This window comes from Mesoplodon bidens, assembly GCF_964165515.1.
Source record: "Mesoplodon bidens genome assembly, chromosome: 16".
Lineage (NCBI taxonomy): Eukaryota > Metazoa > Chordata > Mammalia > Artiodactyla > Ziphiidae > Mesoplodon > Mesoplodon bidens.
Genome location: NC_138173.1, coordinates 62,456,676 through 62,483,851, shown reverse-complemented (window position 1 = coordinate 62,483,851; position 27,176 = coordinate 62,456,676). Strand labels below are relative to the sequence as shown.

The window sequence follows — 27,176 nt, the reverse complement described above, 5'->3', positions numbered from 1 at the left end:
GGGGCTTTCCCCCCTAGAAAAGGCCAAACTCTCGACAGCTTTGCCCACCGCCCCTCCTGCCTTGTGCGCAGGTGAGTCCTCCTCACTTTCAGGGCTCGGCTCCGTCTCTCCTTCCGCCTTCATCCTCTTGTAGACCCAGCAAACCACCGATCAGGGAACTGCAAACGCTGGAGGCAGGGAGGCTCTTGGCACCATCACATAAGCCCTCTGGGAGCTGGGACATCGCTGTTTCCACCCACGTGGGCTGCCTAGCCCCTGGCATACTGGGGGACAGGGTGGGGGGGGCAAGTGTGTGGTTAAATACATGAATTCAGGCCCTTTGGGAATGGAAGCCAGGGCTGGCCTCCAAGGACCGGGGATAGAATCATTCAGCCAGGGGACTCTGAACTGGATGCTGCTTCATACCGTGCCCACAGGGAGGGCTCCCAGAGCAGCAGTGCTGGTGCACCTCTCACAGGAGCTGCGCTGGGAGGACAGCACAACTGTGGGCGTTGGGGGGAAAAATCGGGGAGCCACCACTTTAGGGCCACTGTTCTCGAAGCGTGGCTGGCCACCAGAAGCAAGCACTGGCTCTGCTGGTAGAGAGGAGCAGTTTGTATCGAGAAGGGCCATCTCCGGAGGCCCAGCTGAGGTGACGCAGGTGCCCGCTGTCCTGCAGCGGGGCTGGGGAGTGTGCGGGGGCGGAGGGTGAGCAGCTGCAGGTGGGTGTACAGAGCCGGGGCTCCTCCGGCCACGTGGGCCGACATGGGAGGCCTGCCTCTTATGCCTGCATTGTGTCCCCCTAAAAGGCATACGTTGAAGCCCTAACCCAGTACCTCAGAATATGACCGTATTAGGAGATAAGACCTTTAAGCTCCTGGCACCAAAATCTGTATTAGTCAGGATTCTCCAGAGAAACAGAACCAATAGGATGTGTGTATCTATAGCTGTATGTGTATCTGCATCTCTGTGTCTATATTATCTGTCTATATCTATAGCTACTTATGTACAGAGAGATTTATTATGAGGAATTGGCTCACACAGTTAGAAGCTGACAAGTTCCAAGACCTACAGGTTGAGTCGGCAAGTTGGAGACCCAGGAGAGCCAGTGGTCTAGTTCCGAAGACCAGCAGGTTCAAGCCCCAGGAAGAGCCAGTGTTTCAGTTTGAGTCTGATGGCAGGAAAAACCTATGTCCCAGTTCGAAGGCAGTCAGGCAGGAGGAATTCTCTCTTACCTGGAGGCAAGTCAGGCTTTTTGTTGTATTCAGGTCTTCAGCTGACTGGGGAGGCCTACCGACGTTCGCAAGGGCAATCTGCTTTACGTACACTACCATTTTAAATGTTTATCTCATCCAAAAACACCCGCACAGAAACACCCAGAATAATGTTCGGCCAAATACATGGGCGCCCCATGGTCCAGTCAAGTTGACACATAAAATAAACCATCAAAAGTCCATACTTTGGGCTTCCCTGGTGGCGCAGTGGTTGAGAGTCTGCCTGCCGATGCAGGGGACACGGGTTCGTGCCCCGGTCTGGGAAGATCCCACATGCCACGGAGCGACTGGGCCCGTGAGCCATGGCCGCTGAGCCTGCGCATCCGGAGCCTGTGCTCCACAATGGGAGAGGCCACAACAGTGAGAGGCCCACATACTGCAAAAAAAAAAAAAAAAAAAAAAAAAAAAAAAAAAAAAGTCCATACTTTGTCAACTTCATCTCCTTAAATTCGTAATCCAATTTGACTGGTGTCCTTATAAGGAAAAAAAAAAATTGGACACACAAAAAAAGACAACTAGGGATGCATATGGACAGAGGAAAGACTACGTAAGCACACAGCAAGAGGATGACCATCTGCAAGCCAAGGAGAGAGGCCTCAGGAGAAGCCAATCCTGCTGACACCTTGATCTTGGACTTCAGCCTCCAGAACTGTGAGAATATAAATGTCTGCTGTTTAAGTCACCGAGTCCATGGTATATTGTTACGGCAGCCCTGGCAGATAAATACACTCTTCCAAACAAGGGATGTTCCCATCCCTTGAGAGGACTTCTTACTCATTTCTTTTTCTCTCAGATACCTTCTATGCTTATGACCTTTTGCTATAGATTGCATGCTTGTGTCCTCCCAAAATTCACATGTTGAAACCTAAACCCCAAGGTGATGGTGTTAGGAGGCAGGGCCTTTGAGAGGCGATTAAGTCATGAGCATGGAGCCCTCGTTATTAGGATTTGTTCTCGTAGAAAAGAGGCCCCAGAGAGCTAGGTTGTCCCTTCCACCATGTGAGGGCACAGTGAGAGGTGACCACCTGCAAACCAGGAAGAAGGCCTTCCCCAGAGCCCAACCATGCCGGCACCCTGATCTTGGAGTCCCAGCCTCCAGAACTGTGAGAAATGTCTGTGGTTTATAAGCCACCCGGTCTTCGGTATTTTGTTATAGCAGCCCAAAGGGACAGGTCCTCACCATTCCTGAAAAGTCAGGGGAGAGGCCTGGCTTGTGCTCTTCAGGATCACAGGGAAAATGAGGCTCAGAGAGCTTGGGGGTTCCTCATTAGCAGCCATTTCAGTGGGTGGGTCTAGAAGCTCTGTTCTCAGAGCCCAGCCCACCGGCCTAGAAGGTGCCTGTGTGAACTTGCCTGGCGCGGTGAGCAGGCAGTGGAGGAGGGCGGCCTTGGCAAGAGCGCTTCTGAGAGCTGCATTCCAGCCTCCTCTCTCGTTCGGCCTTGTGCGCACACTGCAGCCTCACGCTGTGGCCACGTCCTCTGGGCCTCTCTGTCCACTCAGCCTGCCGCATCATCGTGTGTTCACCCTCACTCACCACACCCTGCAGAGGAGTGAAGTATGGAGCCCCTGGGAGGCAGCATGTCTATCTCAGTGGATACGCAGTGAGCAACCAGGAAAAAAGGTCGTTTCTACTCGTACATGTGTCTGCAATACTGACATTCTCTGATGACAGTTTTTCTGACACAAATACGCTCTTCAGGAGGAAGCTGAGAAAATGAGTGACAGTTTCTCTGTGTCCAACAGCTTTTTGGACCGAGTCCAGAAAATGAAGCACGTGAAGATGCGGCTCTGGCACTTCTAGGCCAGGCCAGCAGGGCCAGCAGAGTAGAGGCAGGGAGCCCAGGTCAAGGTGAGGGGGAGTACAGGTCATCCTGGGGTGTCTGAATGTTTGACCCCCTCAGGAGCAAAGCTCCTTGACCAGTTAGCATCCATTGTGTGCGGGACCATCCACTGGGGGCCTGCAAAGATGCCCTCGGCCTCTTACAATACAGATAGGGCGACCTGGTGAGGACCAAGTGAACGCCACAGGTCATTTCGAGGAGAGGGAGGCCTGGGGGGAAGGGATGATCATTCCAATCAATAGCCCAGTCCTGGCTGATAACCCTACAGGTGGGTAATAGGATCCCTGATCCCTGGTTGGGGACTGTGTTTCCACCGTGTCCCCCACTGAACATGACCATCATACAATTTCTTTCATTCTCTCATGTTCTTTTTTTTTTTGGCAGCGCCTCGCGCAGCTTGTGAGATCTTAGTTCCCCAACCAGGGATCGAACCTGGGCCCTCGGCAGTGAGAGCGCGGAGTCCTCACCACCGGACCACCAGGGAATTCCCATTCTCTCATGTTTTTCACGGTGGTAGTTCTCGTGGGTGCCGCCCCCAGCAGACTCTGGCATTCTCCAGGACAGATGCGAGGCTGGGTCTCTTTGCCTGTTGCTGAAATCTGTTTGGCACACGGTGGGCACGCCACTGCTGTCGTTGCATTTCACACTGTAGGAGAGACTGTACGTCTCAGGATGGCCCCCAGCAAGCAGGCCTGCCAAGGCAGTTGCAGGTGTGAGTCCCGCCTGGAGCAGAATTAAAGCTGGGACAAAACTGGGTTTGGGAGGATTGGGGACTTGGATAAGGACTTGCTTTGGCTTTCAAGCACTGCCTTGCCAGGTGTGTAAAAGCCACATAGTCCCCTGGTGGGAATGGTGTTTTGGGACAAGAGCCCAAGGCTGGGGGCCCTGGAGAGTCCAGTCCCACAAAGGAACGGCCCAGCCTCACATCAGTGGGTCCCGAGATTTTCTCAGTCAGGCTAGGCTGGATCATGGTGCAGTAAGAAAGAGCCCCAACTCTCAGTGGCTTAAACAGCAAAAGTTTATTTCTTGCTCATACCACTTAGCCACTGCAGGTCAGTGCGGTAGGCATGTCCTGTTCTTTGTAGTCTCTTAGGAACCTGGGCTGGCGAAAGGGGCTCCATCTTGAGGTAAGGCCATCTGCACCCAAGTGCTTAAAAGCCTGGAAGCAGTCCTCAACACTTCAGCTCGCATTCCACTGGCCAAAGCAAACCACACCTAACTTCCCAGCTGGCTGGGATCACGAGGAAGTGACAAGGTGCTCAGAGGAGGAAAAACGATACTCGCAAACCCCTAAGACGACTGCAGAGGGGAAACTGGCCGGTGGAAGAGGAGGGCTTGTTCTGGCTGCAGACCCCCTCTGCACCCAGACTGAGCCGGACGCAGGGGCAGAGCCCACCTGTGGAGCTCTCGTCACCCGAGCAAGCTTTACCTTCCCAAAGCTTTCTCATCAGGCTGTGAAATCAAGCTTAGGACACTCCACAGCCCTGGTCATTCTAACCTCGTGACAGCGGTCATCAGGACCGGGGTTTAAAAAAACCTTCAAGAGGGGCTTCCCTGGTGGCACAGTGGTTAAAAATCCGACTGCCAATGCAGGGGACACGGGTTCGAGCCCTGGTCCGGGAAGATCCCACACGCCACGGAGCAACGAAGCCCGCGCGCCACAACTGCTGAGCCTGTGCTCTGAAACCCGGGAGCCACCACTGCTGAAGCCAACGTGCCACAACTACTGAAGCCCACGCACCTAGCGCCCGTGCTCCGCCACGAGAGAAGCCACCGCCATGAGAAGCCTGCGCACCGCAACGAAGAGTAGCCCCCACTCGCTGCAACTAGAGAAAGCCCACATGCGGCAACGAAGACCCAACGCAGCCATAAATAAATAAATAAATAGATTTATTTAAAAAAAAAAAAACCTTCAGCAACCAAAGGGCTTTTGTTGTTATTGTTGGATTTTCAGGAACTAAGGAAGAAGAAGGTGACGTGAGGACAGAAACAGTTTAAAACAAAAGCAAAGATGCCTTGCCTCCGCCTCTGCCAGGAGTGCTGGTCAAATACAAACGGGGCTGGGCTGCAGGGAGATGCCCTCTGCAGAGCGCGACTCGGGATGCCATGTGCGTCAGGATTCAGAGGCCACCAGGAGGAAGGATTGTCCCTCCAGCCTCCGCAGCAAAGGCAGAGCTTCTGAGCCGGAGAAGGGCAACAGGAAGACATTTGCTGAGACGACTTGGTGGCGGGGGAGGACACGGAAACCGAAAGACGTGTGTGGGGCTTGTGCCCCTGCTTCTCTTGGACTGAAACAGCCCGGGTCGCATCCCTCCCCCCAGCCATACAGCCTCGTTCCTTAGGTCTTGGGTTACCTGTCACTCCTCTGGGAAGTGTCCCCTGGCCTCCCCAAGCTGGGCTGGCCGGCCCTCCTTTGTGCTCCCTCAGCATCCTGTGTTCTTTCTACCCCAGCAAGGCTGTGGCCTTAGGATCTGTTACCACCCCAGGAACAAGCAGGACGTGCTGTGACTCTTGAGAAGGAAAGAATGACGGGACTGGTGAGGGCCCAGCCTTCCTGATGCAGGACGTCCACACGCCAGGTAGAGGGGCCTGGATCTGGAGGTAGCTGACGACGCCTGGGAGCTGCAAGGTCAATGCGGGGTCCTCACTGGTTGCTCAAGGCTTCCTGAAGCACTGCTGCAGGGCCACTCCCAGATCTGACGACTCAAACCCCTGGGATCCAGCCCAGACTCCAGGGACCTCCAGGCCAGCCCAAGGCTCTTCAGAGCAAAAACCTGAGCTGCCAAACTGCCTTGTCCATCTCCATCCCCTGGATGCCTTGGTTTGCTCCACCCTTGGTGGCCACACTTTCAACCAGCCACACACAACTTACAGTGGCAGGTTCTGGGGCCTCATCCCTAATTCATCGGGCCAGGGATACTCTAGTATTATGCTCTTCCAGGGAGGAGGAGTTTCCCTCCCCTCCCAGAAACATCTAGAATGTCCCCATACTTTCTCCTGAATCTGTCTCTCCAGAATCTCTGGGGAGCAGACCACCCCTGGGCACTGGGACACAGGAGTACCTGGGTCACACCCACCCCCTGCCTCTCAGCGCCTCAGTTTACCCATATGTAAAACTTGGGCTGCATCAGCCCCGTCTCACATTACAGAGATTCGGAAAATGTTAATACGAAAGCACTGGCTGCTCTTTGGAGAAAGGGGCTCTATTTTCATGATTTTGTCCTCTAGCTCCCTGCCCCTCACCTCCCTGGAAACTTCTGGAATGTGCTGCATAGGCCGTACTAGAGAGGGGAACCCAGGGAAGTGTGGGGGTCAGCAAGCGAACGGTCTGAGGCCTGGGAACATTCAAACACAGGCAACGGTTTCGTCCAAGTGCCTTTAGTTCAAAGGGCCACTGGTTAAAGTGGGGTCCTTGAGTCAGAAAATCCAAGAATGCCCAGCTTTGGCCCTGGGGAGGTCAGCTGGAGGAAGGGACCCTTCAGAAATTCGGGGAGGCCTGTAGAAAGGGCCTCCGGGTGTGGGCCACCCTGGGCACCAGGCCAAGCTGCTCGACCTGTAGCCGCATAGGCCTGTAGCCGTTGAGGTTGCTGTAGAGAGCAGACAGGCCATCGTGGGGCCTCGGGGAGAAGCGGGCCTGTGAGGTCAGGGCCCCCCAAGGGCCATGATAGGGCTGGAACCTGGGGGCCAGAGGTGGGTTTGGGGCCAGGGGGCTGCCGGGCCCCGAGGACGTGGACAGACTCCGGTTCTGGGGGTTGCTGCCTGTCGACTGGCTGCTGAAGGGGTTGGAGGACGCGTGGTCGCTGGTGGAGCAGCTACTGCCGCTGCGGCGGCCGGGTCGGGGGCCGGGGGCTGCTCTGGGCTGGAGGGGTGCGGCCGGCCTGGGCGACCTGAGGCCCATCACGGGCTTGGAGGAGGCGTAGAGGTGGCGGAACTCCTCGTCGAACAGCTCCACCGCCTGGCCCGTGAACTTGGAGAGGATGTTCCTGTGCACGTGCCCACAGAGCCAGGTGAAGCTGGAGGCGAGAGGAGAGAGAGTGAGGGGCGGGGATGGGGAGGCCTCGGGCACCCTGCTCCCGGAGGGTCACTGACGCGTGCCCACCGCTCCCTCCACCCAGGCCCAAACCCTGGTTATCCCCTCCCACAGACGGGAGGACTGAAGCTCAGAGACCAGCAAATGTTCGCAGGGGAGTAGTTAAGATGCAGAGTGAATCCGGGTCTCCGGTCAGTGTTCCCTCCTGGTGCTCAGGTTATGGCCCCTTAGAAGATCCCTGTGGAGGCACAAAGGGGCCGAGTGCCAGTGTCCCCAGTTCTGTGCTGATGTGAGTCACCAGCTGCTGGGGCCTTAGCGGCTCCACCTGTGACAGGTGTGACACCTGCCTCTTCTAACCAGATAGGTTAGCAGTCTGGGGCTGCTCCTTGGAAGGAAGCGCTGTATTTCCATGAAAAGCTGAAGGGTGTAGCCCAGTTTTCCGGCAAATGGGCCGGAAGGGGTGCGAGTGGGAGGGAGAATCCTGTGCTCTTTGGGGGATGGAAAGGAGAGCACAGGGGTGAGCCCACCGGATGGGAAAGAAGCCGCATCAGTGTGCTTGCCCAGACACCCACGGGAGGCCGCCCTTAAGCAGAGGCCTTGGCCTTCCCTCCATTTACACATTTTAAATGGAAACAAAATGTTCAAGGCATTTGTGTGTTACCTTTTATGATTCCCTAATTTAAACAGATTCCTTTCTATCTCTGATGGGAAACTCCCCTCATCACCCCACTCCCTGCAAAGAAGCCTGGTGGCAGCACAGAAGACCCACCAAGAACATCATTTGAGAGATTCCTGGGTCCCTAATACTGTGGACCTAGGCGTGGGGAGCAATGGGGACAGCATGGTCAGAGGGGGACAGGGTCACTGGGGGGGACAGAAAGGACCCAACCAAGAGTCTCAGCCCCCAGCCCCCAGCCCACGTGTCTTGCCACCAAAAGGCGGGCCCAGCTTCTGGAGTCCCCTGCTCTGTGAGGCCGGGCGGGGCCCACACGGGGCTGGAGCAATCCTGGGAAGAACAGCGAGGCTTTGTTTAAACCTCACCGCCTGCCCAGGAGCCACCCACGCACCCAGAGAGGTGAGCAGCTGATGCCGTGCCTCTGGCCAACCAGGTGACGGGGAAGGCAGCAAACTCCGGGACAGCCAGACTCTTGGCTACACGAAGAAATCAATCACCCTGTGTTCTTTGGAATCAGGCTAGATTAGAACAAGCAACTGCATGCTTTCTTAACAAAGCAGGTCTAGGGGACTTCCCTGGCGGTCCAGTGGTTGAGACGCTCCGCACTTCCACTCCAAGGGTCACGGGTTCGATCCTTGGTCAGGGAACTAGGATCCCTCCCGCCACATGGCCCCACCCCCCAAAAAAAGGCAGGTCCAAAGGTGCCCTGGCAGCGTTTCAGGCCCCCATGCACCCTCTGTGCCCCTGTGCCCCTTGTGTATCCCTGCACCACCTGAGTGCCATCCCCTGACCCTGCTCACTGCTCATGGGTTTCCCTCCTCTACACCCCACGTGACCATTCATCCTGTGCTCTAGCTTTTACACTTTCTTTTATCACCACCCATGGTAAGAATTACATTTTATTTTTATTGTTTTTTTGGCCCTTAAGTACAGATAGTTGATTTAATCATAATTTTTGGCTCAAGAACCACTCTCATCGTTGATCTATTAATGGCCCATTTACATTTCTGCAGCTTTATTTTATTTTTGGGCCACGCCAAGCGGCTTGTGGGATCTTAGTTCCCCGGCCAGGGATTGAACCCGGGCTCTTGGCAGTGAAAGTGCAGAGTCCTAACCACTGGACCGCCAGGGAAATCCCTTTACTTAGTTATTTTAAATAATCTAATAAGCACCTATGAACCCATCACCTAAAATAAAAAGCATTTTGACAATAACCAGCATCTAATCACATGGTCCCTCCTAGGAACCAATCCAGTTTCCCCCAAATAGAGGAAATCATTACCCAGAATCCTGTGTCATGGTTCCCATACTTTCCTTTTTCCATAGCAAAAGTTTTCTATACTCTTGAAAGTACCGTCAGCCCTCCATGTACTCGAGTTCTGCATCTGACGATTCAACCAACCACAGACGGAAAATACTCAGAAAAACTTTTTCCAGAAAGTTTCAAAAGGCAAGACTTGAATTTGCCCCATTGGCAACTATTTACATAGTATTTACATCGTATTAGGTATTATAAGTAATCTAGAGATGATTTAAAGTATTCAGGAGGATATGGCTAAGTTATATGCAAATACTACACCATTTTATATAAGGCACTTGAGCATCCTCAGATTTTGGTATCTGTGGGGATACTAGAACCAATCCCCCACAGATGCGGAGGAACAACTGTAAATATTTCTGTTTTAGTTGTTTTTAACATATATCTTTGGGGATTAATCTTTGGGGATTTTTTTTCACTTAAACATTGCAGTTTATCTATGTTATCTCTTGTTGCTGTACTTCTCTTGTCTTTGACTGTTGTATGATATTCCACTGGGGGCTATATCATGGTTTATTCATACATTCTCTCATTGATAGGCATTTGGGTTGTTTCCATGGTTCTTCTGTTGTGACCAGTGCTGCTGTGAACACTCTTATACCTGTCTTCTACTGTCCTGTGGACCCGTTTCTCTTGGAAATACACCTAGGAGTGGAATTGCTGGATAAAGCTAGGTGAATGTTGTTTTAGAGAAAATGCCATACTCTTTCCAAAGTCACTGTAGGGATTTGCAATCCCACCAGCAGTGTAGAAATTTGTAAATGCACTATTTGTACTGTCAGGCTTCTCACTGGCTGGCCAAAAAAGTTTGTTCAGGTTTTTCTGTAAGCTGCTATGGAAAAACCTAAATGAACTTTTTGGCCAACCCAGTTTTTTTTTTGCTGAATAGGTATAAAATGGTTACCTCATTCTAGCCTTGATTTGCATTTTCCTGATCACTGAGGATGCTGAACATCTTTTTGTGTGTTTCCTCCCCGTGCAAAGCCTGCTCTCACACCACCACCACCCCCGCGGCCCACACTTCCATTGTGCTGTTTCTCTTGTGGTTTGTGGGAGTTCATTGTGATTCTTGACTCTAATCTTGTCAGGGCATCATGCAAACCTGCTCCCGGTTTGTAGTCTGACTTTTCACATCCTTTGAGCTGTCCTTGAGGGAACCAGGGTTCTTAACTGTAATACAGTCAGATTTAGCAATCTTTTATAGTGAATGCTTTTTTGTGTTCTGTTTAACACAGAGTGGGGGCTCTGTTAAGACACCGAATCCTTATCCTAAGGTCTAAAAGACATTCGTCTGTATTTCCTACTAAGAGTCTTAAAATTTGTTTTTGACATTTAAGTTCTTTTAATCTATTAGGAGGTGATTTTGTGTGTGTGCACCGCATGTGTGCGTGTGTATGTGTGAAGTAGAATCCAACTTTTCACATGGAGAATTTTTTTTTCCGGTTTCACCTTTCCCCACTGCTCTGACATGCCCTGTCATGTGGGAGTCTGTGTCTGGGCTTTCTGTCCTGTTCCATTTGTCACTGTGTGTGTGTGTCCTTCGCCCAGTGCCACATTGTCTTGGTTACTACAGCTCCATCTGGAAGGGCAAGTCCGCGCTGCCTGTTCTTCTTCAGACTCGTCTTGGCTATTCTTGGAGAAATACATTTTACTGATACACTGTAACCTACTCACATACACAGAGACATACATAACCTCACAACAATCTCCAGAACATCCTTTACCTCAGTGTGCTCTGATTATTTTTGTTCTATTTCATTTTTGAAGAATTCTGGGGATCATCCACTAAGTCAGTTTCATAGACAGGGATGCACAGTTTCAAAAGCTGTATTCCTCTAGCCATACTGGATGGCCAGGACCTAACATGAACATCCATTCATTCAACAAATATTTATGGTCATGTATAAACATACCGGCACTGTATTAACTGAACTTCCTGCCAGGAAGCAATAGAAAAGAAAACAGACCCAGTCCAGGCCCCGACATCATCTTTCTTAAATCTTGGCTAAACAAGTTCGCAGAAAAGGTCTCTAGGGAATGATCTGGAAGCTGCCTCCGGCAAGATGAGTTAGCAAGGTAAAGACAACAGGATTGAGCTGTCCAGCAAAGGGAATAAACGGGTGAGCGTACAGACCCTGAGGCATGAAAGACCTGGGAGGAGGGAGGGGAAGAAGATTCCTGCTAAGACAGAGGCCGCTGTAAGAAGGTGGATTTTTTTTTCCCCCCTAGGAGCAATGACATGCATGGAAGGATTGTAAGGATGGAAGTGATTTGACCTTGTTGTGTTTAAAAAGCTTTCTGTTCCTGGTAAAGCCCAGGGTGGCCGCAGGGGTCAGGGCAGGAGTGGACTCAGGAGCCGGTTGGAAGGCCATGCTGTCACTCATGCTGTTGCAGCTGCCTGATTCTGCACCTCACCCCCGCCCCAATCTTCTTCCTCCTCCAAGCCTCAATCCAACCTCCTGGACCTGCCAGCAGAAGTGGGAGCTCCCTCCTGGCTGACCCCAGAGCACTTTCTCAGCTCATGCTGATCTTAGAGCACGCACCATACCACGCCCTGTGGTCATTCATCTACACTTCTTGACAAGAGAGAGGAGTTCTGTGTCCCCAGCACGTGGCACAGCACCTGTGCTGGGTGAGACCCTCAACAAGAGCTGAAATGTTGAAACGCACACCCTCCCCACTCCCACCCCCGTGGCTCAGCCAGAGAAGCGGACAGAGCCCTTCAGTTTGGGAGAACTGTGTGCAACCAGAGGGAGGGGCCCAAATATCTGCAGCCCAGGGACAGGTGGACTGAAAGGATGGGGTGAAGGCTTTTCTGATGGATTTTTTGTTTTTACTGGAAACAGCTCTAAGGGTCCCAGGGAAAAGGATCCTCTGAAAGGCTGGCAAACAGATGACCTTCGAATGTTGAGAGCAAAAACATTATAGTCGTCCTGCCCTCCCTCCAGAAGCTGGATTCTCCACAGTTCCCAGGAATGGCCCGGCATGTCTTCAAGCCCACTGCCACCTTCCTCCTGGCACCTCCCATATCAAGCCCGACCTGGCCTCAGCAGGCGCTAACGAGCTGGAGATCCTAGTCAAGGAAGCTGTGACCCTGACCCAGTCACCTACCCTCTCTGTGCCTCAATTCCCATCTGTCAGTTAGAAGAACAATGCCTCCCTCCAAATGTCACGAGGATTAAGGGATTTCCCTGGCGGTCCAGTGGTTAGGACTCCTCACTTCCACTGCAGGGGCCACGGGCTTGCTCCCTGGTTGGGGAGCTAAGATCCCGCATGCCGTGCGGCAAGGCAAAAACAAAACAAACAAACAAAAAGTCACGAAGATTAAATCCTTACTACACGTCTGATGGCACCTGGCCCAGGGCCTGGCACAAAGCTCAGCAGGTGGTTATGCTTCTTTCTGCCCCTTCCAAGGGCAAGGCCACCCCTGCATGGTGAGCTCAAAGGGCAAATACAGATGAAAACTGAGAGAGTTCATTCTCCTTATTGAGAATAAGAGGAGAGGCTTCTCCCCCCGCTTCACCTCCGTTCAGAATTTCTTTCTCTGTCCCTTACAAATGTATGGAAATCGTTTTAATGGCTAAATAAGCCACTTGCCGGTCACACAACTGGCTGCTCAAAGATGGGGAAGGGGAAGTGACCGCTTCGTGGTGGAGGGGCTGTGGATATGTCATCCCCACGTCTGTGTATGCCGCTCTGACAAAAGACGTTCTTTTGAGCTGAAGGAATTTGAGAAGCAGGTGCAGGAAGGACTCTCTGACCTCCCTCTTCTCTCTGAAGCCAGTCACAAGGCCCTCATGTGAGAGGTGCCCTCCCTGTACCCAGAGGAAAGGAGCATCCTTATCTCCAAGGGCAGGGGGACTCAGAGGGATCCGAGTGGACCGGCCTTGCTCTGTTTCCCCCAGTAACTACCCTTACCTCTTCCCTTTCGTCCGATCACGTTTTTCCGTGACTGCCCGTTCTTCATCCAACCTCATATAAAAACACTCAGGTTTGGGCTTCCCTGGTGGCGCAGTGGTTGAGAGTCCGCCTGCCGATGCAGGGGACACGGATTCGTGCCCCGGTCCGGGAAGATCCCACGTGCCGCGGAGCGGCTGGGCCCGTGAGCCGTGGCCGCTGAGCCTGCGCGTCCGGAGCCTGTGCTCCGCAACTGGAGGGGCCAACAACAGTGAGAGGCCCGCGTACCGCAAAAAAAAAAAAAAAAAAAAAAAAAACCACTCAGGTTTAACCATTTCTTTGGGTCTTCATTTCCTTTTGAAGGCTCCTGTGTCACGTAAAACTTGTATTAAATAGCTTTGTCTGCTTTTCTCCTGTTAATCTGTCTCTCACCTGTCCATTTTACAGGGCCCCAGCCAGAGAACTGAGAAGGGTATTAGAAAAAAGTGTTTCCTGGGACTTCCAGGTGGTCCAGTGGTGGCACGGGACCACTGCGCTTCCACTGCAGGGAGCACGGGTTCGACCCCTGGTCAGGGAACTAAGGTCCCACAAGCTGTGTAGCCGAAAAAGAAAAGAGTTCCTCCTCCCCGTACAATGGGTGCGTGGTTTCTTTGGGGGGCAATGAAAGTGTTTTGGAACTAGATAGTGGTGATGGTTGCACACACTGTGAATGTACTACATGCCTCTGAATTGTACATTTTAAATGGTTAATTTATGTTAACGTGAATTTCACCTAATAAAAAAGAGTGCGAGAATTCCTCTGCTTTGATTGACCCCCCTCCCTCCAGGCTTGGCTCCTGGGTCTGGGACAACTGCCCAGGCCCAGACCTCACCCTTCCCCTCCAGGTGGTGAACTCGGTCTAGTGGTGCTTGGTCAAGGTCAGAGGTCAAGGTCGGAGGCCTGATGTAGGGTTTTAGGCTGAGCTCCCGCCCTGAGCTTTATTTGCTTGCTGCCCAGAGGCCTTTGTCCCTCTCTAGGGACAGAACCAAAGGCTGATCAGGTGGCTTTGGCCGCTTGGGGAGGGGAGCTCAGCCCCACCTCAGCCTCTTACAAACAACCGAGGGCTGGAGACAGGGCCTGAGAATCAGAAGCAGGGGGGCTCCGTTTTCCACAGGTGCCCCCGGATAGAGCAGAGGATGAGGGGAGAGGCTGTGGGTGGAAACAGACGTGGACTCAGTGACCCCAGGACACTGGAGGTGTCCCCTCCGGGCTGCCTCGTCCCCGAGCCCCCTCCCTGCACACTAGCTGTAAAACCTCAGCTCTTCCCCTCGCAGAGGGACAGTGCCTCCCAGCTTCCTCTACTGCAGCCTGTGAGGTGGAGGCCACAGGCCCTTCGCACAGCTGAGGAGGACAGGCTCAGGAAGAGTTGGAGATGGGGAGCCAGAGAGGGGCACCCTGGCGCCGTCCCAGGCCCCTTTCCCTCCCCTGGGTTTGTTATCGGTTACCCGCCTAGTTTGAGCGGAGCTGCAGGAGGGAGCCCCATCCTGTTCCATGCCTGCAGCAGGCCTGGTCTGTATCTACTAGGTCTCTACATAGCTGGTAAGTGAATGAAGGAACAGAGAGGCGCAGTGACTTGCCTGAGGTCACACAGCCAGGAAGCTGCAGAGCTGGGAACTGAACTGAGCTTATCTGGCTTCTAGGCTGGGTTGCTGCCACTTCTGGTCCCTAGCGCCAGCCTGAGGTCCCATGATATTTGGAGACACTTCTGACAGGGAAGTGGAGGAGGGGCCGGGAAGCTGGTGGTCAGGGGCCACAGAGGGTGACGCTTGTCATCTTACCTAGGACATGGTGACAGCTCAGCAAGCCCTGGCAATTCTGAAGTGAGAGGAGGGCTGTCTCGGTGCTCTCCAGTCTTCTCGGGGCCCACACACCCTCTCCCCCAGCCAATGTGGCGTTGCCCAGGCCTGCTCTGCTGGGCAGCCCTTCTCGACCAGTGTCTTCTCAGCCCACACCCTTTCAAGTCTTGCCTATTCCATGTCCCTTCCCTTGGGGCTTTGGCTGGCTGATAGCAACCACTTATTGAGCACCTACTGTGTGCTGGGAGCTACACTACACTTTGCAAATTTTATCTCATTGAGTCTTAACAATAGTCTGCAAGGGGAAGTATTGTTATCCCCATTTTACGGATGAGAAAAGCGATGCTAAAAAGAATTGCACACTTTAAATGGGTGAAGTATCTGACATGTGAATTACATCTCAATACATTCACTATATTAAAATAACCAAACATTTAAAAAATAAAATGGGGCCCCCATACACAACCAAACAAATCGCATGGCTTTAGAATCACACCTGAGAGATGTGAGGAGGGAGACAGGATTTTATGTCCTATTGCCACGTAAAGGGAAACCAAGGCACTTGGAAGTGTCTCCCTACCCCGAAGTCCTCCCAGGAAGGGCCCAGATTTTCCCCTTTCGCCCAGGCTGGTCCTGCCTCCAGCCTCATGTATATGAGGAGTCCCCAGCTCCCCCAGGGGGTTGCTGGTGGGCGTGTGGGCCTCGGCCTCCGCAAAGCCCCGACAGAAGGTGAAGCGCAGCGCTCACCTGTACGATCCGCACAGGACATATCTCCAGTCGGAGATGATGAACTTGTCCTGGATTTGGCCGGCGAACTTCCTGCCTGATTTGGCGCAGTACACCTCTCCTTCCACGCTCTGGATGGCAACGTTCTGTGGCAAGGGAAGTCAAGGTGTCCGCGCTAATTGCGTACGCAGAGATACGCACTTGCCTAAGAAAACATCTGGAAGGATGCTCGCCAAGAGTAAACAGGTTATTGCTAGTTGCTGAGATTGTGGGCCATTGTTATGTTTTCCTTGGCTGAATTTTCTAAATTTTCTTCAATGTCCTGACATTATTTGAGTAATGGGGGGAAAAAAAAGAAGAAGAAAAGAAAAGAAAGGGGAGATGGTAGAACTCAAACAAAGCAGAGAATAGAAGGGAGATGAGGGCCTGGTGTCCACAGAGCCCTCAGTCCAGGCTCCCGTCGCCCACAGAGGTCTGGCAAGCCCAGCCTCACCCTGTAAGTGGCTTTAGTGACATGAGTCCCTGACTCCAGGCTGGTCAGAGGGAAGGCCCAGTGCAATCAGAGGGGCGGCTTTGTGGAGACCTCAATGGACCCTAGATTGCTGTAAGAAAAGGTGTGGCCACAGCCCAAATTGTGGCCCTGTTTGTCCCTTTCCTCCCCAGTGGCACCCGCTGCTCCAGCCCTCAAGCCGGCACCCCTGGAAGCTGAAGAAATGCAAGGCAGGTGAGGCAGGGGGCTGTCAGAGGCCGGCGGGACGCTCCTGTTGCCGGGAATGCCTGCTGGCAGCTGGGCGGGCTCTGGGAAGGGGATGCCCAGCGCCTCCAACCATTCCTTCCAGCCTCTCCACAAGCTCTGGGGGTGGCGGGAGCAGGGCCATGTCCCACTGTCCCTTGGTGCAGCGGGTGTGGGCCATGAGGACAAGGCCTGCACTGACTCTCTGGACCTGTTTCGATGGCCTCATGCTGAGGCCGTGTGATCCACGTTACGTCAAGCAGACCCAGCAGTCGGGGGACCTGAGGCCTGTGGCGGCCGGAGGTGCCTGGACTCAGCTGCATCCCGGTCAGTGTGGAGGGGAAGGAAGGGAAGGAGGAAGGCGGGCAGGTTGGGGTCTCCTGAGGCTGACCTGCCTGAGCTGGGGGGCAGTCACCAAGGAAACCACCTGTCAGCTGTTGAGCTGGGTCTGCTTGTGAAAGCTGTGGGTGGTTTCATGTTAGAGCTTGAATTAGCTGCCGCAAATTTGCCATGACTAAATGAACCCTCATCTCTGGGTTTCCCTTCTCCTTGCGGGAAGAAGGAAGTGAGGAGTTTGGTTAAGTCCAAGAGGGTCAGCATCCTGTTGGGGCCATGGAGTCCTAAAGATGCATCACACGGGTCCTGGATGTCTCCCTGCCCCAGAAGTGCATCCACTGGGTCTCCTCAGCTGAGAGGAGAAAAGGCAGAGGTCGGGCCCCTTTATCCTTCCCAGGCCCCAGTGGAGCTGTGTGAGGTCAAAGGGCTATGAGTGGGAATGATGGAAATCTCTTCCAGGCCAGGTCCTAAAAACATCCCTCGGAATCCTCCCTCCCTCCCTCTCTCTCCCTGTCACCATGTCTCGGGGGCCGTGTATTCCTTATGGTGCAGCTACAAGGTGAGGGAGGGCCGCCTGGACTGGACCTTGAGCAAGAAAGGAACGTGTGTTATGTTAAGCCATTGAGATGGGGGCATGCGTAGCCTATTCTACCCCAACACAAAATACCTTTTACACTGTCACGGGACCCTACCTTGAGGTGACTGTCAGAGATCTGGGCTTTGTCACACATCTCCCGGAAGAGCTTCACGCCTCCCTGGTCCAGGAGCACACAGACGAACACCCCGCGCTTGTTGGCCGCCTCTAGGATGTCACAGAAGATCTCCACGTCCGTGAACACATCCATCAGGATGGCCAGGACCTGGGCCAGGGCAGAGGGGTCGGACCCCAGAGAGTCAGGGCCAGGTGCTGACTTCTTGCAGCCAAACCCCCTCAGTCCCAGCCGGCCTGGGAGAGCTGTTCCCTTTGCTGCTGCGCTGGAGCGGGGAGGGTCTGACAGGGCAGGACTCAAGGAGGGGCGCAGAGCTGCCGTGCGGGGCCTGCCTCTGTCCTGATGTCACCTCTCCAGCCCCACCACAGGTCCTCTGGCCTCTCCACCCACTGCTGGCGTGGAGAGTGCAGAGGACGAAGGGGAGATGAGCAAAAAGAGGAGGCGGGGTGGGGGGAGATGAGGCCAAGGGGAGGCGGCCTGGCAGGGTCACAGGAGAGGGACAGATTTAAAGTCACAGGTTCTCGGCCATTTGGAGCTTTAAGGCACTCTAGGGCCACTGGCTTTCAAATGTTTTTAAGCCGTGGAATCCTCGCCTCAAACAAAATCCCTGTGGAGACCCCAGGGGATATAAACTAGACTAGAGTGAGCTGCCCCAGTGGGATGGAGAAGGGAGTCCTGCTCAGGCAGCAGGTACTGCATCCTCCATCTTAGCAGAAACTTGGGGGGTGGGGGGCCCTAGATAGCCAACAACGGGGAGAGATGTATGTGTTCCTGCCTACCAGGCACCCCTCCTTCCCGCCAACAGCACCCCGAGCTCACTTTATTTTATTTTTGGCCACACCGTGCGACTTGTGGGATCTTAGTTCCCCAGCCAGGGATAGACCCCAGGCCCCCTGCAGCGGAAGCGCCCAGTTCTAACCACTGGACCGCCAGGGAACTCCCCCAAGCTCACTTGAAGGAATTACCTCTGCTCCACCATCCATGTGCTTTGGGTGGGGTTACTGCCGTGCCCTGGATTGGGTGCGGGGGAGGCACACTGAAGCCAGACCACTGGACACAGGAATTGGCCCAAAGGTGGTCACATGACATGTTATCCTCATGGGAGTCAGCCCAGGACTTTTGCTGGGACTCCTGGGGAAAGGAGGCATTCCTTCTACTGGGATTGCTGCTGGCAGCCATCTTGCCCCATGTGGGGACAGCCTGCCTGAAAGCAAAGCCAGGTCTGGAGAAACCAGGGCTAAGAGGTGGAGGCAGATGCCCAGCAGCATCCTTTCAACATCTGATTTCAGGTAGCCCTGAAGCCAATCCTATGCTTGACTTGTCCACTGAGGATGTCAATGCATGGTCCTCTTCTTAAGCTTTTGGGGTTGGTTACTGTCTGTGATGTTGTGACTTATAATAAGAAATGTGTATTTGGTCTTCATATCAGTTTCTGGCCCAGAGCTCCTAATACCCTGGGAATTTCCAACGTGATGAGAGCTGAGAGCAATCAAGGGGGCTTTTGTTATGTTAATGAGGCGACTTCCAGACCTAAGGGCACTGGCACTTACGGATGCAGGAGCTCTTTGCCAGGAGGGCCAACCTTGTGATCAGGGGGTGGGAACTTTTAGTCTAACCCCACAGCCCCTGGTGGAGAAGGGAGGAGCTGGAGGTTAATCAGTCACCAATGGCCAATGATTTGATCAATCATGCCTATGTAATGAAGCTCCATAAATACCCAAAAGGAGAGGGTTCAGAAAGCATCTCGTTGTTGGACACGTGGGGGTTTAGGGAGATTGGTGCACTGAGAGATGCACTATGCATCTCTTCGCTCTGGCTGTTCCTGAGTTATATCCTTTTATAATAAGCCGGTACTCTATTAAGGAAAATGTTTCTCCGACTGCTCTCAGCCACTCTAGCAAATGGATCAAACCCAAGGAGGGGGTCGTTGGAATCTCTAATCTGTCGCTAGTTGGTCAGAAGCACAGGTGACAATCTCGGCTTGCGATTGGCGTGAACTGAGTTGTAGGACACCCAGCTGATGTCCAAGGATTGCTTGGTGCTGTGGGAAAGGCTCCCACACAGTGGAATGGAACAGACCTAGAACTCTTTGCCACTCAGTCAAAAGTCCTTCCTAGTACCTAAATTGTGGTGTGTTGAGAAATGGATTATTAGGCAGCCAGTATAAATGATTATTATAATGGTTACATAGAAACTATAGGACTTCCCTGCTGGTGCAGTGGTTAAGAATCCACCTGCCAATGCAGGGGACACGGGTTCGTGCCCCGGTCTGGGAAGATCCCACATGCCGCAGAGCGGCTGGGCCCGTGAGCCATGGCCGCTGGGCCTGCGCGTCCGGAGCCTGTGCTCCGCAACGGGAGAGGCCACAACAGTGAGAGGCCCACGTACCGCAAAAAAAAAAAAAAAAAAAAAAACATTGCACCATAGAAGAGCATTAACTGTGATGTAAGTTGGGTCTAACTGTAAGACCAGATAGTATAAACAGAAGCATGTGCAAAAAAAGTAAAGTGTGTCGTTAAAATATGATTGTGATTTTTATATGCATTATTCTTGAGCAAGTGTGGGTAATGTTAGAATAACACCATGAGAGAATGTTGTTTTAAGTCAGGTTATGGGAGAGGGTTAAAATTAGTGCCCACACCACTATGGGCATAAAAAAGAAACAGAGTAGGGTTCTTGTTAGGGCCAATCAGACGGCCCAGCCCCGAGGTGTGGGGTTGGCTGAGAACGGGAAGGAGGTACTTCCCGTGCTAAGGAAGGAGGTTGGCCTGGGAGCGCTGCCTGGCCGGCGCGCTCTGAGAATCTGGAGTTTCAGTGAGATGGCGTGGCCCAGCCATGGGGCTGCTGGTCCACTAGGGTGATACCCACAGACAGGGGTCATCCTGCGGAGACCGCAAATCCTGGCTGAGAATCCCTCACTACCTGCCTGGCAGACATGAGTTCCTCATGGGCTGGAAATCCTGCTGCTTTGGGAAGGGCAGGGGGCAGGAGGGGAAAGAGGATTTGGGTCCCGGTGGGACCACCAAGCATGTTGGGACCAGTTGTTGGGGGGACTTAGCACCCCATGGCCCAGTTTGTGCTTCGATTGCTACTCTTCCCTCTTTCTCTCCTATGTGCTGATCCTCCCTTTTTTTTTTTTTGCGGTACGCGGGCCTCTCACTGTTGTGGCCTCTCCCGTTGCGGAGCACAGGCTCCGGACGCGCAGGCTCAGCGGCCATGGCTCACGGGCCCAGCCGCTCCGCGGCATGTGGGATCTTCCCGGACTGGGGCACGACCCCGTGTCCCCTGCATCGGCAGGCGGACTCCCAACCACTGCGCCACCAAGGAAGCCCTGATGCTCCCTTTTTGAGCTTGCTTTTGGTGGATGAGTAATAAAAGCAGCAACTCTTTCTTGAGCACCTACTCTCAGCCGTTCGTCTGTCCCCTGTAACCTTCACAACACCGTTACCCTGGCTTCCCGGGTGAAGAGCCAGGAGTGCAGAGATGTTAAGTCACTTTCCAAAAGCTGGAATGCGAGGAGATGCCCCAGACCCCAACCCAGAGCCATGCTCCCAACTGCAGCCTACTGCAGGCCTAAGAGAAGGGCTGTGATCTCTGCTGACATCAGATACAGCCTGTCCCTCCTTTGCTCGTGGGTTAGGATGGGCCAAGGAGGGAGAGTCAAGCCCTGGGAGGGTTGGGGGACCCCAGAGCAGAACTCAAAGAGAATGTGGACAGAAGAAGAGAAGGGGGCCCAGGTGGACCCTCCCCCATCACCTATCTGCTGACCCCAGTGCGAGGGGGCCAACAGCCCTCAAAAAGGCAGCAGTGAGAGGACCATCCCCCTGCAACCACATGTTCCCACCTGTTTGTGTCGCCTCTGGGTGTGCCTGGTGGTCTCCTCCCTCACCGCCAATCTGGAGCAGTGACAATATGCCAGCGCTGAGCCCCGGCTCCCAGAGGGGGAGAGGGGCTTCCTCTAGGGAACTCCCGTGGGAAGGGAGACAGGCCAATCACAGATCCCAGGAGGATGCCGGGGTGGGGTGGGGGGGCAGGGAGCACCTCTGCTGGCCCTTGGGGGCCGTCCCACCCTACTCTGGCAGGACCTAGACGGGACCTGGGCTGGGTAGAGGCACCCTGTTGCCCAGAGACCCCACGGGCCTGGCAGGCTGGACCCCTCTCTCCCAGGTCTGCCCGTCCCTCGGCGGCCCTTGTTGGGGGAACAGCCGGAGACCTCGCCCTGGGGACCCTGGTGGTGTTCAAGGCCCTAGAATCCCAGTTGTCAGGCATGGGGCAGACCTACTTATCAGCTCCCTGGGGGCGCAGTAGGGGTGGGGGCAGGATTGTGCAGTTCCTGCTCAGATTTCTTGCTGTGTCGCGTCCCTCCACCCTTGTCCCTTGTTCAGCTGCTCCCAGGGCAGGGGCTCGGCCTGAAAAGGTGGTCCTTGACACCTAGGGGTGGGGGGAGCTTCTTTGGGGCCTTCTCACAACGGCCCCCTTCGTCCTCTGCATGCTCGCCCCACTCTCCCCCCACCTCCCCAGAGAACTGAATAGATTCTTCTCTCTGCAGTGAAAGGGAGAGGGAGAGGGGATCCAGCAGGGACAGGGGACAGCTCAAGTTCTCCAACTTTTTGGTCCTGGGACCCCTTTACACTCTTAAAACTTACTGAGGATTCCAAAGAGCTTTGGTTTATGTGGATTATAACTACTGAGACTTGTCAAATTAGAAACAAACTGAGAAAATTCTTAATGTTTATTAGTTATTTTAAAATAACTAATATTCCTTACTTAAAACAATATTAAGCCCATTCCATGTTAACATAAATAACAATTTTAAAGCAAAAATAACTATACTTTGCAAAACAACAGCAAAACGGAGTGAGCGGAATGGCATTATTTTACAGTTTTGCAACTCTCTGTGGTATCTGGCTTACCAGGAGACAGCTGGTTCTCCCATCGGCTTCTGTAGCAGTGTGTTGTGATGTGTTGTTGGGAAGGAGATGTATAAAGATAATCCGGCCTCACACAGATAAGTGCTTAGAAAGGGCAGGACCTCCCAGACCCATTGGAAGGGTTTTGGAACTCTCAGGGATCCTGGACCAGACTTGGAGGATGGATAATTCATGTTTTTTGTTTTCTGTATTTTATGACACTTTGACATCCCAGCGCCAACTGATTACTAGAGAAAACAAGCACTTCGACTAGGCGCAGCCTCTGATATGCTAACCGAGCAATCCAGAGCCATGTCCCAAGCCTCCTTTATCGGACTCTCCAGCATCCAGACAGTATTTCCCTGCCCATCCTAAATCACCCCAGTGCCAGCTATGAGACCACCAGGGACCGTATGTGGCCCAGAGCCTGCTAGAATTATTCAAACTAGCCAATCCTAAACTGTTCACCTGGCCCTGCCTTGCCTTTCCTGCAAAACCACAGTAAAGGCTTGTGCCTGTGTGTTCCCCTGGCTCCTGCCTCCTGATGGACCCTGGTGCTCCCCGTGTGGCCCTGCACGGTGTGTGGTGCCTCCTGCTTCTAGGACACTGTGAGTGAAAACCTCTTCCTCACTGACAGTCCTTTCCACGTCTCTCTACCTCCAGGTCATCCAGACCTCTCGCTCCTCTTGACATCTGCATCTGACACACCCTAGACCTGGAATTCCTTTACCTCCCCTCTCTGCCCAGCACACTCTTACTCAGCTGTTGAGACTCACCTCAGAGGCCACCGCTTCTGTGATGCCTGCCTTAGTCACCCTCCCCTCTGCTTCCCGGCACGAAGCGTTGCTCAAGCCCAGCACTGCCATCCACCAGTGTCCCCTCTCTTCCCACCTCTCCCCCAAGGGCAGGTGGCTGGAGGGAGGGAGGCCTCTTGCTCTGATCTGCCATCCTGGGCCTGACCAATGACTTCGGCTTTGTGGAGTCAAGGAATGAGAGCGTGCAGGGAAAGAGGGAGAACGCCTGCTCCTCAGGGAGCAGAAGCTGCTTCGGGAAACACCCAGCAGGCTGGCTCCGTTTGTGCCCCTCTCTTCTCTTCTCGAGGGGGCTGAAGCCACAGGAGAGGGAGAAACAAACCCCCTGTCCTCCTCCCTCTGTGTGGACACAGCCTACTTCCATCTACAGCCTGTGGCTGGGGATCCAGCCCCCTCTGGCATCTCTGTGGGAACAGGTCACTGGTCACTCCTGAGCCCTGTGTGTGTGTGTGTGTGTTGTGTGTGTGTGTGTGTGTGTGTTGTGTATGGGAGCGGTATTGCAAACTGCCTACAGGAGTCTGACAGGTAACAAGATGGGTGAAGTTCATCATGGCCTGGGACAAGAGGGAGTGGTGGGGACTGCGGCAAAGGTGACCCACCCAAAGAGGTGACCTCAACTCAGCGCCAACAGAGCCAGGTCTTCCGACTTGCTAAGAGGAGCTGGAAATTCTTACTTTCAGGTGAAATCTTCTGATCTTTAAGTGGTGTCCTAAATTTGTAACATACTGTGTTGATAAAGCAAAGGACAGCAGCAGGCCTCAAGGCCACAGAGGTGAACAGAGAGAAGCCTCTCTAGGTGGGGTAGGGGGAAGGGGAAGCACTCAGCCAGGGGATGATGTTTCACAAGCCTCAACCTGGCTTCTCTCCAGGGAGTCTCACTCACCCTTTGAGCTGCAGCTGTGGTTGAGAATTTCGCCAACTCCATTGGTCACCTGCCTCAGGCAAGCACTGAACTCCAGCAGAGACCAGAGGTAGCACACTTAGGAACAAGCCCTGGGAGCTGGAAGGGACCCCTTAGTCCAGTGTGGGATCTGGGGCCTGGGGAGGTCAAGGGACTTGCCCTGCTTTGTGCAGCCTGCCCCAGGCAGTGCGGGCGCTCCTGGCTGCCTGCCTGAGCCCACCTGTCAGTTCCTGAGGCTGCCTTGCCAAGGAAGCATGAAATGCTGCTCTAAAGTAGCCCAGCAGCCTGAAAAGCCAATACTCCACCCCTTGTCACCTTCTATTTTATTCTCCAGAGCTCCACTCCCTCCGTCCCCGTTTGAGCACAGCTTCGCCCCTCCCGGTGGCTTCTTCTGGAGCCATGAGATGACACACACTATTAGACATGGGAGGGGATTCTTTCATGAGAGTGGGATCTCAGCAGAAAATGAGCTTAAATATCAGTTTGTTCATGTTTGAATTATTAATATTATTATTATTATTATTATTTTTTGCGGTACACGGGCCTCTCACTGCTGTGGCCTCTCCCGTGGCGGAGCACAGGCTCCGGACGCGCAGGCTCAGTGGCCATGGCTCACGGGCCCAGCCGCTCCGCGGCATGTGGGATCTTCCCGGACCGGGGGGCGAACCCACATCCCCTGCATCGGCAGGCGGACTCTCAACCACCGCGCCACCAGGGAAGCCCCTGAATTCTTTTAAATGTAACAAAATAAATAATTTTAGTGATGAGAGAGACTCTTTACAGATGACAAAGTCCTTTTCTTGGAGTCCACTCTCACCCCTGCCCCTGCAGCTTCAGGAGAGTGGAGGGGCACCCATACCCCTGTGCTGAATAGTCATTTTGTGCACCTGGGTAGAATGATCTGGAGTCTCCCCCCCCCCATTCCCCAGGGGAGCAGGCAGCCCCTGTGGGCCTGCAGTTCCAGGAGCATTGGGAGAACTCCCGGCCAAATGCCGGTCCTGGTGCCTGAAATTCTGCCAGCTAAGCTCTGGCCTTGAAGGATTTTTCTTCTTCTAAAGTCACTTATTAAAATGTAAACACTCTGGGGAGGGAGAAACCTCTGCTGTCTCCTCTGTCCTCCGCCTGACCACAGGTTGGATTCAAGCGCTGCACTGAATTTGTGGGCAGACAGGTCTAAGCCGAGCCTGAGAGGAAACGGGGCGAGTCTGTGTCCCAGTGGAGTGGCCCCTTGATTCAGAAGCACAGAAGTGAGGCACCTCGCCTAGCCTGGGGAACTCAGGAAAGGCTTCCTGAGAACGGGGCTTCAGTGCTGGGTCCTAAGAAGGAGTAGGTGTTAAGGGAAAAGCAGGGAAGGTGAGGGGGCTCCAGGCAGAGGGAACAGCATGTGCAGAGGCCTCAAGACAGAACCTGATGTGTCTGAGAATCTGCAGGTCACTCAGGATTGAGGGGCAGGAGGTGGAAGGGGAGCTGGAGAGGCCGTGAGCCATGCTACGGAGTCGGCTGGTCCCACTGGGGGCAACGGGGAGCCACTGAAGGCTCTAAGCAGCGAACGGACCAAGTTAAATTTGAAGTATAGAAAAAGTGTCTACAGCAGCTTGGAGACCACGTGGTCGGGATCAAGATGGAACAGGAGGGTCAGATGGGAAGCTACTGCCAGAGTTCCAGTGATGGGTGCTGGTGGCCGGGACCCAGACTGTGACAAATGGGATCAGGAAGTCAGTGATCTAGGGCAAGGCAGAGAGTAACATCCCTGGTTCCATCCTAAGCTCCAGTCGCCTGGACTCCATCCCTTAGAGCAGAACGCACCCCCCTCTCCTCTCCTCTCCTCCCCCAGTCCCCCCACCCCACGGCCAAGGAGACGCAGACTCCGCCATCGCTACCTGGCTGGTCCGGGCGATGCAGCGGCGGATGAGGCCCCTGATGTTGTTGTGCTTGTCCGTCTGGAAGTACACGGTGACGCTGGACTTTTCCTTCAGGTAGGGCTTCTCGGCTGAGGCCCAGGTGTGCAGCAAGGCCGGCTCGCTGCTCTCTGAGGCCACAGGGAAGTAGGTACTTGAGGCCACGGAGCAGGAATCGAGTCCCTTGGAACCTGCCGCGGCCCCTCCTGGGGGCTCCGGGGCAGAGTGGGGCTCCGTGGCCTGGGCCTGGATGTACTGGGCCTCCACCGAGGACAAGAAGTCCACCTCGCCTTCCTGGCTGAGCACCCGCCGGTAGGCCTCGGGACCCCCATCTAAGAGGGCATCTGTGGCCAGCCGGGCACTCTCATTGTCACTGAAGTCAGCCCTGGCTGGCTGGACCCACTGGCTCTTGACATCTTCCAGGCGTTTCTGGATCTTGCCCATGTGCCTTGCCCAGCTCATGCTGCCCTGTCCCTCGGTCGTTGGGGAGGCAGCTGGCACCTGAGCTCTTCCTGATGTCAGGGGCAAGCGGGCCACACCACCCAGGAGGAGCGGGGCTCACAGCACGTCTGGAAAGCACCCACTCCTAGCGCTGTTGTGCGGCCAGCATCCAGGATTACCTGCTCCAAGGTAATCCTGCACTCCTGAGCAATGCTTCACAACGATCATCACCCACTGCCAGGGGTTGGTTTATCTCTGAGTGACACCCGCCCTGCCCGCGGGCCAGGAGGGCTGGCTCTGTCACGCCTGGGCACACTCAGCCCTGGGAGACTTCTTCTCCTCCCAGCAGCCGAGGTGAGCCGGCTTTCCAGCTTGTTGTGCAATCCTCCCGAGACCCTCAGGCCCCATTTACAAAGCAAGCAGCCTCTCCCAGCACCGTCACCGCTGTGCCTCAGGTCCCCTCCTGTGCTCCTCATTTCAGATGCCAATTGGTTCAAAGACAGTTTCCCTGATGGGCCCCTGAGATCTGCCATCCGTCCTGTCCCCATGTGAGGAGGGAAGCTGGATGCCCGCCAGGCAGAGCTGTCCACCGGGCACTGCTCCTTTCCCTTGGTAACACGCCAAGTTCCCAGCCCTCCCCATTCTCTGGAAAAGCCTTCTTTCCCATCTCTCTTCCCTTATTGTGTTTGCAGTGGTCAAGCTTGAACAGAACCCCCAGAGAGGTTCCATTTCTGGGGCCAGCGCTGATCTGTTGGAAGCGGCGGCTGCTTGGAATACTATCTGGGGAAGAATCTTTGGCTGTGTCCAGGCCCACGGACCGACGGGATCAGTCTGTCTCGGTGCTGGTGGGGCAGGTGG

The 27,176-nt window shown here is 54.1% G+C and overlaps 1 protein-coding gene across 1 annotated transcript; it reads right to left on the bottom strand.

Moving 5' to 3' along the window:
* Nucleotides 1-6,572: 6,572 nt before the first annotated feature.
* FAM83A (family with sequence similarity 83 member A) lies at nucleotides 6,573-26,339 on the bottom strand (the record flags this gene model as incomplete). Its single annotated transcript, XM_081258398.1, has 4 exons — nucleotides 6,573-7,107; nucleotides 15,599-15,723; nucleotides 17,339-17,506; nucleotides 25,860-26,339. The coding sequence occupies 4 exons, from the start codon at nucleotides 26,337-26,339 to the stop codon at nucleotides 6,573-6,575; spliced, it is 1,308 nt and encodes a 435-aa protein (XP_081114524.1).
* Between the last annotated feature and the right edge of the window lie 837 nt (nucleotides 26,340-27,176).